The sequence below is a fragment of the Lepidochelys olivacea genome, assembly GCF_965140295.1.
Source record: "Lepidochelys olivacea isolate rLepOli2 genome assembly, chromosome: 2".
NCBI classification, from domain to species: Eukaryota; Metazoa; Chordata; order Testudines; family Cheloniidae; genus Lepidochelys; species Lepidochelys olivacea.
In genome coordinates this window covers 243,903,725-243,921,330 of record NC_140412.1, presented here as the reverse complement: position 1 = coordinate 243,921,330, position 17,606 = coordinate 243,903,725, and the positions used below count along the sequence as shown (strand labels likewise).

General features: G+C 48.8%; 1 protein-coding gene across 1 annotated transcript; it reads left to right on the top strand.

Moving 5' to 3' along the window:
• The first annotated feature begins 13,869 nt into the window (after positions 1-13,869).
• Positions 13,870-17,113, top strand: FZD8 (frizzled class receptor 8). The gene has a single exon (XM_084618230.1). It carries the CDS (start codon positions 14,626-14,628, stop codon positions 16,636-16,638), a length of 2,013 nt encoding a protein of 670 aa, XP_084474356.1. The 5' UTR covers positions 13,870-14,625; the 3' UTR covers positions 16,639-17,113.
• The last annotated feature ends 493 nt before the right edge of the window (positions 17,114-17,606 follow it).

Below are 17,606 nucleotides of genomic sequence, written 5' to 3'. Positions count from 1 at the left end.
CTGCAGCCCAGATCCCTTCCCCCACCTCCACCCAAACTCCCTCCCAGAGCCTTAGGAAGGTGGTGGGCGGAGTTTGGGGGGGTGGGTTTTGGGTGGCATGAGTGACATTATTAGCCCACTGGGAGGATTTGAGGACTGGCACTGGTCCTAAGGTAAATTGAGTTTGAGAACCCTGAGTTAAACCATTTTTCCTGAAGGGGACTGGGGAGGGGCGAAATAGTCAGATAATGGAAATGATGTTGATGAGGAAGTTGATATCGCCTTGGTGCATTGAAAATCACTTTGCAATGGTTTGAAGGACAAAAAAGAAAGCAATGCATTGCACCATACTGCAATTTATGCACTGTACCTAATGGAATTTTGAGATGTTCCATTTCTGAACTCCTCAATCCCGAATTACTTCATAAAATAGGGAGTTCTACTGTGTGTATATATAAAGCTTTACTTATGTTGTTGTTTGTAGGTTTGGGGCCTTAAATGCTTGCAGAAGGGTACAAGCACGGTATTGCTAATGAAACAAGAACAGAGAGCTACAAGTATGTTGTGTTTGTGACACAGTAACGGTGATCCTCTAAGAGGATGAGATGAAAAACAACTCAGAGGATCACAATGATCTTGCATTGAAGAAATGACACATGCTTCTGGTTCCTTTGATAATACTGGACAGAGTCTGCTGTAAAAAGGAAAACTGAACTGATATTACATCACTCAATCCTCCTTGCACGTTGACATTAGCATAGTTTTGTTTTCTTTGGTTAGGGCCTGATCCAAAGCCCACTGAAGTCAGAGGGAGAGATTCCGTTGACTCCAATGGGCTTTAGATCATAGTCATAATTATATATTAATACATGTAGTAGGTTTTTAGACATTGTAACTAAAGTTGCAAGATTTCTGTAACAGTAACAGTGAACAAGATACTTGAGATACAAGATTTGCAATAGTTTATATTCATTAGAACCAACTATATTCACTACGTTATCATTCTTGTGAGGTTTATGCCTTCCTCAAAAGCATGTAGTTTTCATGCTGGGAGGATTAGGAACATTAGCTAGATCAGGAACCTCTGTTTTTGAAGATTTAATTCTGCTAAATATCGATGAATAATTCGTTGCCAAATCCTGGATTAAATCTTTGTCTCATACACCACTCTACTTGGGCATGGGACAGAACTACATTTATGTTGCTGATATTATCTGTTACCTATATCCATTATTCAATCAGTGCAATAGCTTATATTTGGTATCTGAACCCATTCAAAAAAGCAAAATTGTCACATCCCTTGAAACAGATGTGTTGGTAATGCACACATCACCAGTCAAAGTTCAGCCAATTGGGAACTAGCATTTTGAGATTTGTAAAATGCTGCAATAGCAAGGAGAACTACAACAAAGTTGAATATAGCTGGAAACGGAGGCAGATGTCATATCAGTGAAAACTAAACAGATACCTAACAAAGGAAGAAACCCCCTACAGGCTCACTCAGACAAACTGAGTCTGTGAAATTAAGAAGATAAAATATAGGGCTGGCCAAAAATTTTCGGTTGAAACTTTTTTTTTTTTAATGGAAAATTTGGTTTTCAGCTAAACAAAATTTTTTAGGAAAAGTGTCTACTTGCTAAAGAATGTTTATTTTTAATCAAAAAGCCAAACACCAATAAGCTGAAATATTTTGGCTGAAAACGGACCTAGTTCAATTTAGAAATACTGCTGCAGTACATCATGGGAATTGTAGTTTGTTTGCTTCATGTACCCAGTTTTCTCAGTGGACTGAGCTGTTCAGCTGGGTAACATCCCCATGATGCAACACAGTTAGGAACTCCTCCAATGTACCACCTGCCCTCTGCAAGAGAGGAGACCGTGGAACATCATCATGGGTTTCAGAGTAACAGCCGTGTTAGTCTGTATTCGCAAAAAGAAAAGGAGTACTTGTGGCACCTTAGAGACTAACCAATTTATTTGAGCATAAGCTTTCGTGAGCTACAGCTCACTTCATTGGATGCATACTGTGGAAAGTGTAGAAGATCTTTTTATACACACAAAGCATGAAAAAATACCTCCTCCCACCCCACTCTCCTGCTGGTAATAGCTTATCTAAAGTGATCACTCTCCTTACAATGTGTATGATAATCAAGTTGGGCCATTTCCAGCACAAATCCAGGTTTTCTCCACCCCCCCACCACCCCACCACCACACACACAAACCCACTCTCCTGCTGGTAATAGCTTATCTAAAGTGACCACTCTCCTTACAATGTGTATGATAATCAAGGTGGGCCATTTCCGGCACAAATCCAGGGTTTAACAAGAACGTTTGCGGGGAGGTGGGGGGGGGTAGGAAAAAACAAGGGGAAATAGGTTACCTTGCATAATGACTTAGCCACTCCCAGTCTCTATTCAAGCCTAAGTTAATTGTATCAAATTTGCAAATGAATTCCAATTCAGCAGTTTCTCACTGGAGTCTGGATTTGAAGGTTTTTTGTTGTAATATCACAACTTTCATGTCTGTAATCGCATGACCAGAGAGATTGAAGTGTTCTCCGACTGGTTTATGAATGTTATAATTCTTGACATCTGATTTGTGTCCATTTATTCTTTTACATAGAGACATCACCATGGGAGATGTGATCAGACCAGGGATCCTGGCCTTTGGAGAAGGGGAGGCATCTAAATTATAACTCCCAGGAGGGACTGCACAACATTTCCAAATGGAGATTTTTAAAATTCCAACAGAAGTTTTCAGTATTCCAGTTTCCACCAAAAAATGGAAGTTTTCCATGGAAGTTTAGAAAAAATTCAAGTTTCATTTTCATCAAAATTTTCTGAAGAAAAAATGATTTTGACCAGCTCTGGTAAAATCCCTTTCACATTGACATTCAGGCTTTAGGATCTACTACAATAGCTCTCTCCACCTGCGTGGATTTCCACTCACTTTGCAGCCTGATTCAGGAAAAAGGTGCCGCTTAGAAGTTTTAGGTACCCCATGCCTGCACACAGAAAGGTGGTGGTAACATGAAAACAGAGCATTTGTATGCTGTGACTTAACTTCCAACTTAATTTAGACCTTGTGAGGGCTGCACAGGTCTTTTAGCATCCCCTGTGGGAATCCTGAAGCCCTACTACACCATACCCAAGGGGCATCCCTAAGTGGAGATCAAACCAAGCCAGGCAAGAGCCTGAGCTTCTGGGAGTTAACAGCCAGCAAAAACTAAGGGCTTGGCTACACTTGCGAGTTACAGCGCAATAAAGGAGACCCGGGCGCACTAGCTCACTTCCTCTCCACACTGGCAAGTCACGTAGAGCGCTCTGACTCCGCGGCTACAGCGCTGCTGGTACTCCACCTCAGCGAGTGGAATAACGTTTGCTGCGCCCCCACCGGAGCACCGCAGCACCAGTGAGGACGAGGTGTTGCATTATTGCACTCTGATCAGCCTCCAGAAACATCCCATAATCCCCTTAAATCAAGTGGCCACTCTTGTCATTGTTTTTGAATCACTGCAGGAATGCGGATATGCCCTTTGAAAGCTCCATTTCTGACAGCCGGCTGCTTATCTGCTCCGAGACAAAGCAACCATTAGTGTGGAATGCTGTGTGTGAGAGAGAGAGGCAGGGAGGGAAGGGGGGGTTGCTGCTGTCTGAATTTACAAGACAGCACGCTGACATGCTCTCAGCCCCCCAAAAACCCACTCTCTCTCCCCCCACATACACACTCCACTTCCCCCCCCCAATTTGAAAAGCCTGTTACAGTCACTTGCACACTGGGATAGCTGCCCATAATGCACCGCGCCCAATGCTGCTGCAAGTGCCGCAAATGTGGTCATGCCAGTGCGCTCAAAGCTGTCAGTGTGGACAGACTGCAGCGCTTTCCCTACTGCGCTCTATGAAGGCTGGTTTAACTCAAAGCGCTCTACATCTGCAAGTGTAGCCATGCCCTAAGAGAAAACTCAGGGAGGCACTAGCATTTGGGAGCTAGTTAAATTCAGGTGAGCCTATTTAGGCTTCATTGGTGGGAAAGAGGTGAGGATTATGCTAAACAGAGACTGTAAGCCCTGAGGGAAACAGACTGTGTCCCATACGATCTGTTCTTTATTATTTAAGTTTACAGTTTTTAGACTCAGTGTATTGAAAATAGCTAGAGACTTGACAAATTACTGTTAGTTTGGATTAATCCAGAAGCCCTGCACTGTCTTTCCTCATTATTCCACCTTGGCCTTGCAATAGGCTGCAGTTTAGATTTTGTTAAAGCTTCTGCAAAGTTTGATAAGAGAAACTGTATTTTAAGTGTTAATAAAAAGTTTTAAACATTCCCCCACAGTGTTGGCACCACCATTGTGCTAGAGCTAGAGAGCCAAAGGCCAAGAACAATTAGTGTCCAGATCATGTTTAGTAGCTCCTTACGCCACAAATTATCCCAATTAAAGCAGTAGGACTACTTATGGTTCTACTCAGTTTAAGCATAGTGGTAGGATCAGGTCCTCAGAGATCATGCTTCTTTTTCCAAGATAATTGGAATACAAAGAGTAAATAAGCTGGATGAATGATAAGAGGTGTAATTAGAAACTTGGGTAAGGATTTTCTTTAAATGTGATTTTTATCATTCTGTATTAACAAATTATTGCCATTGTGCATCCTGTATCTAAGCAGCAATTAGGACCAATAAACAAGTTAAAATGCATGCACATCAAACACTTAACAGGAGTAAAACCCATTGCTTTAAATGATACAGCCTCACTAACAGCTCAATGTGCTTCAGGAAAAAAACCCCACTAAACATAGTACCACAATTTAAAACAATTTTGTATTCCTCAAGGTTCTAACCCTATTACAAGTTGCTCCTGATGCAGCTAGCTGAACTAATTTGCTTTCTAAATATTGCTCTATTTCACATTATCAAGTCAATTGGATAAATGATGTGAAGCATCATCTTTCTTTTTGTTCATGTTAATGGCATGTTTCCTCCTGTTAAATGCTTGTTGGTCAGTTAATGTTCTCAAGACAAGGTGGGTGAGGTAATCTCTTTTATTAGACCAACTTCTATTGGTGAGAGAGATGAGCTTACACAGAGCTCTTCTACAGGTCTGGGAAAGGTACTCAAGGTGTCACAGCTAAATACAGTGTGGAACAGATTATTTAGCATAAGTAATTAACACATTTCCAGGGGCCATTCAAAGGTGAAGTGGCCAGTTAACACCTCTCCAGTCATAGGGGGAAATGGGGGCCAGGGGAAGAGAAAAGGCTGGGGGAGGAAGAATTTGTGGGTTATAGCTTGTTTTAATAACCCATAAATCCACTTTGTCTATTCAGTCCATGATTTTTAGTATCTAGCATATGAATTTAAGCTCTCAGGCTCGTCGCTTAAAGGTGTCGTGCAGCTTTCCCTTGAGGATGAGGAAGGAGGCCTTGTCTACACGGCCACTTTACAGCACTGACACTTTCTCGCTCAGGGGTGTGAAAAAACACACCCCTGAGCAATGCAAGCTTCAGTGCTGTAAAGTGGCAGCGTAGACGGTACACCAGCAAGGGGAGCCGCACTCCCAGCACTGGGAGCTACTCCCCCCGTGGGGGTGGGTTTTTACAGCGCTGGGAGAGCTCTCTTCCAGCACCGGTGCGGCGGCTAAACCGCTGTGGCAGCACTTTAGTGTTGGTAGTGAAGACATATCCTGAGAGGGCACATATAGAATGATCCCTTTGTGACATAGGTGATGGTGTGTGTCTCTTAGCATTTTCCTGTATGAGTTCATTCCACAGCACAGCAATTGTCTCATTCAGGGCTGTAACCAGGGCAAGCGAGGCAGCCACCCAGGGTGCAAAGCCACTTGGGCTGGTGGGGAGTGCCACCTCCAGACCCTGACTCACCTCAGCGAGTCACCCAGGCATGTAGTGCACTGGATGAGCTACACCAGCAATTCTCAACCAGGGATCAGGGTTTTAGGGGGGCCATCAAGCAGGGCTAGTATTAGACTCACTGGGGCTTGGGGCAGAAAGCTGAAGCCCCCCATGCAGGGCTGAAACCCGGAGCCCCACCAACCGGGACTGAAGCTAAAGCCTGAACAAATTAGCTTCATGGGGCCCCAGTGATGTGGGGCCCTAGGCAATTGACCTGCTTGCTACCCCATAATGCTGGCCTTGGCTTTTATATGTAGAAAAGTAATCATGGCACAGGTGGGCTGTGGAGTTTTTATAGTGTAGAGGGGCAAATGCCCCACTTCTGGAGAACAGGGGTTAAAAGCAGCCAAGTTAGGCTGATTGGGGAAACAGCCATAGCTGTGGCCAGCTCAATTAGGGTCCAGCTGGCCCTGATAAGAGGACTGTGGGCCAGGAGCTGAGGGAGTCTCTCTCCAGCTGTAGAGGGAGAAGGGCTAGCTGCCTGAGAGGAAGGTACGTGAGCTGGAGCAGTGATAGGGAATAGGGTAAGGGAGCTGGGGAACTCCAGCCTGGTAAACCCCAGGTTACAAGCCTTGGTGAAGGCCTACAGAGGTACTGGGGCTGCAGAGACACAGCCTGGGAATAGGCAAAGGCAGCAGGTCCTAACCCCTTGCTAATGATGTTACCATTATACTGCAGTTTGCCCCAGTGAGTGGGGGCTAGATGATGACTGGCAGTAGCTACTGAGGCAAGGTGGGTTTAGAGGATTGGGGGTTCCCCTGGGAAGGGAGACCCAGAATGAGGGGGCATTGTTGGGGCAGAACCCCAAAGGTAAAGGGAACTAGGGTCCAGGAGGGATAACAGGGCTAGTGGCAGGCAAGAGACTGGCCAGCAGAGGATGCTCCAAAGCTGGGGAAGAGTTAATTCCCAAGATGACCAGCAGGAGGTGCTGCACCAGTGAGTCTTTGCCTTGCTCCATATAGCATGCTGGGGGGAGGATGGGACCTCAGAAAGAATAAGATTGAAACCCCCTGAGCTACAGCACGTGTTGTGATAGACCTGTGTAGGGCCCAGGGAACTTGAAAAGTGTGTTGCAGGGGGTGTTTGTCATCACAGAAATGGAGATATGTCTTCAGGGTTTGCATCTGTTGTTCTGGTAGTGCCTGGTGCCGCTTTGGGTTGGTGTCTAATGGCCTATGGCAGGGGTGGGCAAACTTTTTGGCCTGAGGGCCACAGCTGGGCATAAAATTGTATGGTGGGCCATGAATGCTCACAAAATTGGAAGTTGGAGTGAGGGCTCTGGCTGAGGGTGTGGGCTCTGGGGTGGAGCTGAGGCGTGTACTCTGGGCTGGGACCAAGAGGTTTAGAGGGTGGGAAGGGGATCAGGGCTGGGGTTGGGGCATTGGGGGGAGGGAGGGATGCCTCAGGGGTGCAGCCTCCAGGCAGCACTTACTTCAAGCAGCTCCTGGAAGCAGCGGCATGTCCCTTCTCCAGCTCCTATGTGGAGGTGCAGCTAGGGGGCTCTGTGTGCTGCCCTGTCTAGCAGGCAGCGCTCCTGCAGCTCCTATTGGCTGTGATTCCCAGCCAATGGGAGCTGCGGGGGGAGGACTTGAGGCAGGGGCAGCAGGCGGAGAGCCCCCTAGCTGCCCCTACGTGTAGGAGCTGGAGTGGAGACATGTTGCCACTGCTTCAGGGAGCTGCACGGTAAGCCCCTGACCCTGCTCTGGCGCTCCAGCTGGGAAGCCTCTAACCCTGCTTCCCGGAAGGAGCTCGAGGGCTGGATTAAAAGGCCTGACAGGCCAAACATGGTCCACGGGCTGTAGTTTGCCCACCCAGTCTATGGGGACCTTGCTTCTGACTCTGAGTTTGAGGAGGGAGGTTGTTTGAAAGCCAGAAGAGGGAGTTCAGGAAAGATGTCTTTCAGGATGGCATCTCCCTTGACTATGGGTTGTAACTTTTCAATGATACCTAGTATGGGTTCCAGTGTGGGGGTGGCGGGTTAACATTTGCAGCCTATTAGAGCATTACACTTCATTTGTATAAACTGTCAACTAGCCTCTCAAGGTTGTGTCTGCACTAGACTCTTCTGCACTGGTAGCAGATATGAGTTATAGTGTACAGCAGATGTTATTTTAGCCACCATGTCAACTAATCCTGCCCAAAGCAGGTCAAATCATCATAATTAATGGCAACTATTGCCAGTGGCCTGCCTACATTAGTACCCCCACCAGTAGAGCTGTGCAATTAGTAAATATTAAGGATATTCCCCTGTAAGCGAGGCCCAAAGGAACTGAGAAGACCAGCAAGATAAGTATTTGCTATTAACAGACCCCAGCCCTTGACAATGTATAGCAATTGATTGATTTACCAGTTGTGTCTTGGGTAGCCCACGCTACCCATCCTAAAACAGTGTAAAGTTTGCACAATCCAGGTGGGACATCTGCCAACTGTCAGAGGACAGCTTCAACTGGCAAAACTCGTTAATCTGCCAACAGAGTGCCCTCTTCGGCAACCATCTCCTCCACCACCACAACGTGGTATGTCGCCTGCCCTTGCAGGGTCATTGTCAAGTAATCCTGTCTGACCCATGTTCCTGCTTGGCTGTTTCTCAGCCAGCAAGCAGTAGTCACTAACAGACTGCAATCTCTCCCTTTCTGCCCTCCCTCCCCCAACAGTATCCCCCACAGGACACGTTTTCTCCTCCTCAGACTGAGGTACTAATCAACAGGAAGATGACAATACTGGAAGAGGTCATGAAGGGGGCAGGGACTGGCATTGCTAGATTATTGCTTGAAGAGCCGCAGAGCAGGAGCTGAGGGGCACTGTAGGGGAAATGGGGAGATCTCCTATAGGGAGAAGAGTGAGGGAGGCCTTCAGCTGGCTAACTACCTTGTGCACTGGCTGAGCAAGCTGTCAGAGTTGACAGCACCCAGGCCAGCACACAGTGACTGAACAAATGAAAAGATCCAATAGCTGGAACTTGAGTCTAAACAAGTTGATTGGAAATAAGATGAACATTTTTAAAAGTATTGAACAGTTTCCCTACAGAAGTGGTAGATTACCCATCACTTGAAGTCTTCTAATCAAACCTGGATATTTTTCAAAAAGAGTTGTTAGTTCAACCGTAAGTGATCTGATGCAGGAATCATGGGATGTAATTCTATGGCCACTATTATACAAGAGGTCACTCTCTAGAATCTCGATGATCATAAGGGTCTCTTCTGAACTTAGTCTATGAACTTCAGTGGAGGCTTTATTCCTATAAATTTTGGGATAACTATCCTAAATTGATTGTGGCCTCCCTATCAAAGCGAGTGTGTGGCTGTAAATGCATTTCAATTAACTGATCTCACCAATGTCTAATGTGCTGTACTATACTTTAGTATGACATTTTCTACAGGAATTTAAAAGACCGTCTTGCTGCCCTCCTGGATATTGTGGAAGTGTCTCAGCTAATAAAGAGAATTAGTCAAAATACACTTTTAAAGATTATTTCAGTTGAGGCTGTTGAGATTTTTCCCTTCAAAGAATATTCAGGAAACAATTACTAGGATGTGATATTAAAACACCTGTATCTTTAGTTATTTGGTTGCTATCTGGTAACATTCAGGGCACAAGGTTATGTCTAATAAGTTACTTTATGGACATTTTAGAGGTAATATTAGACAATCCCTTGAGAATTATTCAAATCCTTGGGCACATCAAACTATCAAGAATTTTGCTTTCCTAAAGTAACGGAATACCTGTGACAGTTGGGGCATGGGCATCTACTTGCTAATCAATACTTTTGCAAAAGATTATACTATCTGTAACTGTTCCTTGCCTTCATCTGCTGGCTTTATACTTGTGCATGATTTGATGACTGGACATCTGTTCTGAAATTGCTCTAAGTTATTTACCTTACTATAGTGAAGCGTAACTTTTCAGAAAGCAGCTGCTTTTTTTCCCTGAGGAGAAAACACACACACACACAGTTAAAACCTGATCCTGCATTCCTTGTATACCTCAAAATGTCCATTGTCTTTAGGGGAAGGATTAGGTACACAAGAAATGCAGATTGAGCCTATTTCCATTGCTTTGAATCAATCCAAACCTTTCTTCAGCTGACTGCACAAGTATCCTCACTTACTATCTCCCTGTAAAAAAATAAAGAAATACAGTAACTGGGATTGTCAAAACAGACTTCAGGGGCTTTAGACACCTTTCATTAATAAGCCAAAGGAATGATCAAGTTCTGAATTTATAACATGCTACAAGTTTATTCTATGACTAAGTTTATGCTGCTTTTGCTTAGAAAACTTCAATACGGAATTCTGTTATTGAATGGCTTCTGATTTTTTGTAGTGGGGTTACATCTCTTTTCACAAAATTATAAAAAAGCAGGAAACACATAACTGAGTGACAGTAAAATTTAAGCCACACCTATTACTGAGAAACTGTGATTTTCCTCCCCCCGCACTTCTAACAGAGTAATTCTAAACTGTAGCATTCAACACATCTCCTGAGTTTCCAGGCTGAAATAGGGCAATGTAAACTTTACAGCATCTGTTGCTTTTGGAAACAGTCACTTCACATCTGTTGTCTCGGCAGTGCGGTGTCTAAGCAGGGTGTAAAAAGGTACTTTATAACAACCAGTAGTGTTCCTGTCAGAGTGGTAATTTACAGATTCATACCAGATCGTAGGACTGGGTTTCCTCATTTTTACACCCTGTAGAAAGTTTTAATTGAGGTACTTGAAGTACGCACCAAAGCAACACCTCCTAATATCATCATCAGATCCAGGTCTAGTGAGTGACCTGAAAGAGGTTTTCCAAATGATTAAGGGACGAAGTTATCAAAGGTGGAAAGTTTTCAGAGTTCCTTTCCTTGTATTTTCAACATTACTGGGCCCATACCATTGTGCTTAAATTATCAATATTTCTGAAAGGGGAGATTTCAGACCCTTTAGCAGACGTTTTGTCAAACTCAAAACTAAACAGGAAAACTTCTGTAAGAGGAATTTTGTGACCTGAAATCGCTATAACACAAAATGGTAAAGCATGGTATTTAAATGCGGATCTGCGATGTTTTGCTTGTAATTATCGGGTTTCCCTTGGGTGGAGGGCGAGGGAAGGAGAATTTGAGAGTTTGGCAAGTTACCGAAATGATTACATAGGAAACTTGTTTATTGCCTCATTACTACCCATTTCCTTCCAACTAGATAATCTCTGTATTCATTTAAATCAAAAAGGAAGGGAGAGGAGCCTGTGAGCAGAAGCAGCATAACAACTGCTCGCTCTGGTTTTGTGCCACGTGTTTAATTTCCTACAAATTCCCATTTAATAGCTTGACCGCCAGCTTCTGATGAAGATTTACATTCCTTCCCCCAACAACTTAATTTCCTAACACTAGATTTTTCTGGTTCGAAACCTGACAAGTCACAAAATTTGCCACTACCAAAAATAAATCCCACTGCATTGCCACCCTCCTGGCTCACTGAAACGCTTGTTCCTGCGATTACAGTAATTACAGCCCCAGCGTGAGCTCCATACAAGTGCTAAATGAAACAGCACATCAATTAAAAAATAAACACTCCATTCTAGGAGTAAGACAACCCCCTGGGATGTCCTAACAAGCGTAAATGAACCTGCCAGGCTGCCGGCCTCCCCGCCGCCTCCCTAGCTTCTCTCGTTTAAGGTGGTTTAGAAAGTGAGGGGGAAGGGTTAATTGAAGCACTAACAAGTGGCAGATAAAGAAGCCGAAATCCCCACTGCAATCTCGTTTTACCTACATCCTAGAAGCGCAACTTGAAAGCGGGCGATTAGTTCAGAACCCCTGAAACTACTGGAATCAAAAGAGGAACGCTCCCCCGCCCCTGCCTAGATATTGTTCCCTACTGAGTACCTACCTGTTGGAGAGATTTGTCCAATCGACTATTTAAACCACGTTTATTTTACATATCTGCCTTTCGGAGGGAGATGCTGTGGTTTTGGGATTAATTTTCAGTCTATTTTTTATTTTCCCCCTTTCGAAAGGATATTTCCAGGTGTCTCACTGAGCCATTAAATCTCCCTCACTTTCGGGATTCTTGCACTCAACTAGACCTCACTTTAGGTTCATCCAAGTAACTACGCTTTGTCTCCTAGGCAGATCCTTCCTGAAATGAGACTTGGAACACTTATTTAGAAGGTGGGTAACAGTCCAGTGACACATCCATGGCAGGTTATATATCTCTCCCCTCTTTCCCCCCCCCCCCCGCCCTCGTCAACTGCTCTGAGTAAAAACTGGGGAAGAAGATGACCCTATATTATCAACAATGTTCCCAAAAATTTCTGTCAATGCGCCCAAACCCCCAAAAAACACCAGCTGGTCTGATTAAGACCAACGTTATCACTAATCCAGCAGAAGGAGACTTTACAAGAAACAGCCAACCACCATGTCAAGCAGTCAGATGAATAGACTTTAAACATTAAGAGTGACAATGCCATCACTTATTAAGCAGAAATTCTTCTTAATGTCACTATCTTCTCTTCTTCTCCTCCTCCTCCTTCCCCCCCACCCCCATCACTGAACTCAGCAGAGACTTCTACTTTACAGTTGATACAAAGATCTGGACCCTAAAGAGGTAACAATTTGGGGGCACAAACATAGGCATTTATATAAACTACCGATGCTCTTTGACCCCCAGGTACCAGTAATGACTGAAAGACTATGTCTGGATTTAGAGGTGGGTCCCCCAAGGCCTAAATTGTATTCATTCAGAATTGGCTCTGACAGTCTAAGGAATAACTAAATCATATGCAGCATATGGAGCTGCGCTCCATCAGCTGCCCTTAATCCTTATCTGTGCTGTTGCAAAACAATTCTCAACACTGTAAACTTGCCCTCTCTCCGGGCAAGAGACTGAGGTAAACTTGAACTTATCTGTGTTCCACTGCGTAGAATCCAAGCTCCTACTGAAACTTCCATTGCAGGGCGATATGATCCTGCCACCAAGTGTAAACAGTATCTATTTTAAGCAGCTCTTGGTGAGGAAGCACAGCCTCTCTAAAATGACACACAAAATTTAACCAGCTGTCAGTTTCACTGGGATAACTCAAATTCCATATAAATATCAGTTTAATGAATTGCTCTCTCTGGTGAGTGCATTTTTATGACTTTTTTTTATATATCTCAGGCTAAAATTTTGTTTTATCTACTACATATCCTTGGTGGTAGCTGACATCATTAATAGCTTACCCCCCCCCCTTTTTTTTTTTTGGACAGATGTATTGTATATGGCAGCCTAAAAGGTACGGTGGCTTTAGAGAAGCGCTGATTTTAAAAAACCCAACAAAATATGTAAGACCAGGAGGCTACATCTACCCGAGCACGGTTTTCTGCCACCAGTATTCCCACTTCAGCCAGTGGAGGCTATTCCCAGGCTTGTCTGCAGGTCCAACCTCCCATCTGGTTGGGATTTGGCCTTAATATTTTGTAGTATATTCTAATATAGATAGAGAAGCGAATACTCGCACTGTTTTACATTGTTTGCAGAAAGCACTGAAGATCGACGCTCACCGGGAATGCATTCTCAGGAACCCTGGCGCTTTGATAAGTAGAGGATTTTAAAACACAGATGAAAACTTATTCTTACTCCTAGGCAAAGCAGTAGCCAGAGGTCTCTGAAACCATACCACGAAAAGGAAAAGAAATGCCCCCAAACTAGAAGGGAGTCTCCTCTTCCTTGTTTAAGAATTCTCTTCACTACTTGTCTGCCAGGAAACATTTACAGCTCATAAACTGCACCTTAAAGGAACAGACATCGCCCTTAGAAAATCGTGAGGGAGAATGAGAACAGCGGATTTCGCAAACAAGGTGCGGAGGGCAGAGCGCTGAGTCCGTTCCACCTTAAGGGAGGTTGCGGGCCGGCTTCCCTGCTCCCCGCCCGCAGCCCGCGTGATAGGTGGCTGGGGCGCGAGGGGCGGGGCCCGGCAGCGCTCGGTATAAATATTCATGAGAGCGCGGTGCCCGGCCTGGCGCTGCCGGGGCCCGAGAGCGAGAAGTTGTGCAAAGGGCGCTGTGGCTGCCGAGACCCAGGTGGCTCCGCAGCGGCGCGGGGGGGATTACAGCGCCTGCGGCCGGACCGTGCTGCTGCGGGCTCGGGAAGCTCGCGCGGCTGCAGGGGCACCGGGGACCCCTCCCCCGGTGGTTCGGGCCGGCTGCTGGGGGCCGCGGGGGCCAGGTCCGTGGCTCAGGGAGCCCTCAGCCATCTTGGCTGGGCACCGCAGGGACTGAAGGCGAAAGTTGCGGCGCCCGGCCGGGAGCGCCGCGGCCGCTGGAGCAGCGGATGCAGCCCCCGAGCCGACAGGAGAGGCGACAGCGGCTGCGAAGCCTCCCCCGAGCGGACTGAGCGCGCACGCCCCCCGCGGGCTCTACGCGCCGGTCCAGGACCCGGAGCGCTGCAGGAGGCACTGACGGGGGCTGTGCGCAGGGCTCCCCGCTGCCCCGGACAGGCGAGAAGAGGCGTCCCCGGGGCTGTGTCCTTCCCAGCCAGGCGAGCCCCGCGGAGGGTGGCAGTGCGTTCCCTGGCACCTGCAACAGCGAGCCCGGGGGTTCGCCCTGCCTGCGGCGGGCAGAGACGGGACGCGGGGCTGCCGGCAGGGCGATACACCCCGGCGGCGGGGCGCTTGCTCTCCCCGGGGGAGGCTATTCCTCCGGGCCTTTGCGGTGCCCCCGGCGCCTTCCGCTACTAGGGGGCAGAGCGGACTCGGAGCTGCCGGGCGACCGCCTCCTGTCCCCGAGCATGGAGCGGAGTTACCTGCTGGAAATCACCTCGCTGCTCGCTGCCTTCTCCCTGCTGCAGCGCTCCAGCGCCGCCGCCTCCTCCGCTGCCGCCGCCGTCGCCTCGGCCAAGGAGCTGTCGTGCCAGGAGATCACCGTGCCCCTGTGCAAAGGCATCGGCTATAACTACACCTACATGCCCAACCAGTTCAACCACGACACGCAGGACGAGGCGGGGCTGGAGGTGCACCAGTTCTGGCCGCTGGTGGAGATCCAGTGCTCGGCCGACCTGCGCTTCTTCCTCTGCAGCATGTACACCCCCATCTGCCTGGAGGACTATAAGAAGCCGCTGCCGCCCTGCCGCAGCGTCTGCGAGCGGGCCAAGGCCGGCTGCGCCCCGCTCATGCGCCAGTACGGCTTCGCCTGGCCCGACAGGATGCGCTGCGACCGCCTGCCGGAGCAAGGCAACCCGGACACGCTGTGCATGGACTACAACCGCACCGACCTCACCACCGCCGCGCCGCCCCCGGCCAAGCCGCCGCACCGCGGTGGGAAGGCGGGGGGCGCGGCAAGGCCCCCCGCGGCCGCTGCGCCCCCGGCCGAGCTCCCCCGCAAGCCCCGGCCGCCTCCCCCTTGCGAGCCGGGCTGCCAGTGCCGGGCGCCCATGGTGTCGGTGTCCAGCGAGCGCCACCCGCTCTACAACCGGGTGAAGACGGGGCAGATCGCCAACTGCGCGCTGCCCTGCCACAACCCCTACTTCAGCCCGGACGAGCGCGCCTTCACCGCCTTCTGGATCGGCCTGTGGTCCGTGCTCTGCTTCCTCTCCACCTTCGCCACCGTCTCCACCTTCCTCATCGACATGGAGCGGTTCAAGTACCCGGAGCGGCCCATCATCTTCCTGGCCGCCTGCTACCTCTTCGTCTCGCTCGGCTACCTGGTGCGCCTGGTGGCCGGGCACGAGAAGGTGGCGTGCAGCGGCGGGGCAGGAGCCGGCGGAGCGGGGGCCGGAGCGGCGGGGGCCGGCGGGAGCGCCGCGGCGGGGGCTGCGGGCGGGCGGGGCGCGGCAGGGGGCGCGGCGGAGCTGCAGCCGGAGCTGGCGGGGGCCGAGCACGTGCGCTACGAGAGCACGGGCCCGGCGCTGTGCACCGTGGTCTTCCTGCTGGTGTACTTCTTCGGCATGGCCAGCTCCATCTGGTGGGTCATCCTCTCCCTCACCTGGTTCCTGGCCGCCGGCATGAAGTGGGGCAACGAGGCCATCGCCGGCTACGCGCAGTACTTCCACCTGGCCGCCTGGCTGCTGCCCAGCGTCAAGTCCATCGCCGTGCTGGCCCTCAGCTCCGTGGACGGCGACCCGGTGGCCGGCATCTGCTACGTGGGCAACCAGAGCCTGGAGAACCTGCGGGGCTTCGTGCTGGCGCCGCTGCTCATCTACCTGGCCATCGGCTCCATGTTCCTGCTGGCCGGCTTCGTCTCGCTCTTCCGCATCCGCAGCGTGATCAAGCAGCAGGGCGGCCCCACCAAGACGCACAAGCTGGAGAAGCTGATGATCCGCCTGGGGCTCTTCACCGTGCTCTACACCGTGCCGGCCGCCAGCGTGGTGGCCTGCCTCTTCTACGAGCAGCACAACCGGCCCCGCTGGGAGGCCACACACAACTGCCCCTGCCTCCGCGACCAGCAGCCCGACCAGGCCCGCCGCCCCGACTACGCCGTCTTCATGCTCAAGTACTTCATGTGCCTGGTGGTGGGCATCACCTCCGGCTTCTGGGTCTGGTCCGGGAAGACCCTGGAGTCCTGGAGGGCCCTCTGCACCCGTTGCTGCTGGGCGAGCAAGGGAGCCGCAGGCGCCGGGCCCACGGCGGCAGGGGGTGGGGGGCAGGTAGCTGCCGCGACGGCGGCGGGGGGACTGGGGGGAGGAGGAGGAGGAGGAGGCGGCGGCGGCTCCATGTACAGCGATGTCAGCACTGGCTTAACGTGGAGATCGGGCACCGCCAGTTCGCTGTCCTACCCCAAGCAGATGCCCTTGTCTCAAGTGTGAGAGCTGGAGAGGCCCGTGGTAGGGAGCGGGGGGCGCTGGCCTGTATGAAATGCTCCCTCACTGTTTGGTGCCATTGATGAACCCCCTAATGGTCCCCATTAGCCACGGCTTGTGCAGAACAATTCAGCCGGCAGAGGCCCCAAGCACCGGCCCCCTCCCTCCCCGTCTCCATTCATATGCAGGGAGCATGTACTTCAAGGCGTCAGCTTATTGTTGTGCCGACAGAAAAGGGTGGAGGAGGCTCAGCAGTTTCTGCAGCGAGCAGGACAAGAAGCAGCTTCGGATTCTGTCTCTGGACTTGCAGTAGATCTTCCTTCAGCAGGGGTCCTCCCCACACCCAGTCCAACGGAGGAGGTTGATGGCCTGATGGGACTGCAGGTTTTGGGTATTCTTAATGACCAGGCAAATGCCTTAAACACACACACAAATCATGTCTTAATTATACACCCAAAATAAATACGGGTTTTGCAGTAAACGATGTATTTATATAATTATTTGTTACTTTGTACAAATATGTAAGATATGTATATATCCAAAGCTATACAGTCTGTAAATTTTTTTTGTAAAAAGTTTAGAGGCTCCCCCTGTAAGAGCAAATATTTGAGTATTCTATTTTGTCAATAAAATGACTTTTGATAAATGATTTTTCCAAGCTTCCCCCTCCTCCTACCCTGCTTATTCCAGATGGTGTTAGTAAACTCTGTCACTGAAAGATGTCACTATAAGCTATATTAGCAATGCAATCCTTAATGCAGTTACTTATCTAAATTAAAATGTGAGGGCTGTTTTTTTTAAAGAAAAACAAATTTTTAGACTGACTTGTTGAATGTCCTAAAACCTGAGGTGCCTTACAATAATTCTTTGCTGCTCTATGCTTTGTAAGCCATCACACTGTATGTAAACTAAAGTTGTAGGAGGCAGTAATCTCCCACATGCCTTGTTATGTATCCTGTAAAATGGATGTTATT

Excerpts from the sequence above, each read along its gene's own strand:
- FZD8 (XM_084618230.1), top strand. The coding sequence starts at position 14,626 with ATGGAGCGGAGTTACCTGCTGGAAATCACCTCGCTGCTCGCTGCCTTC.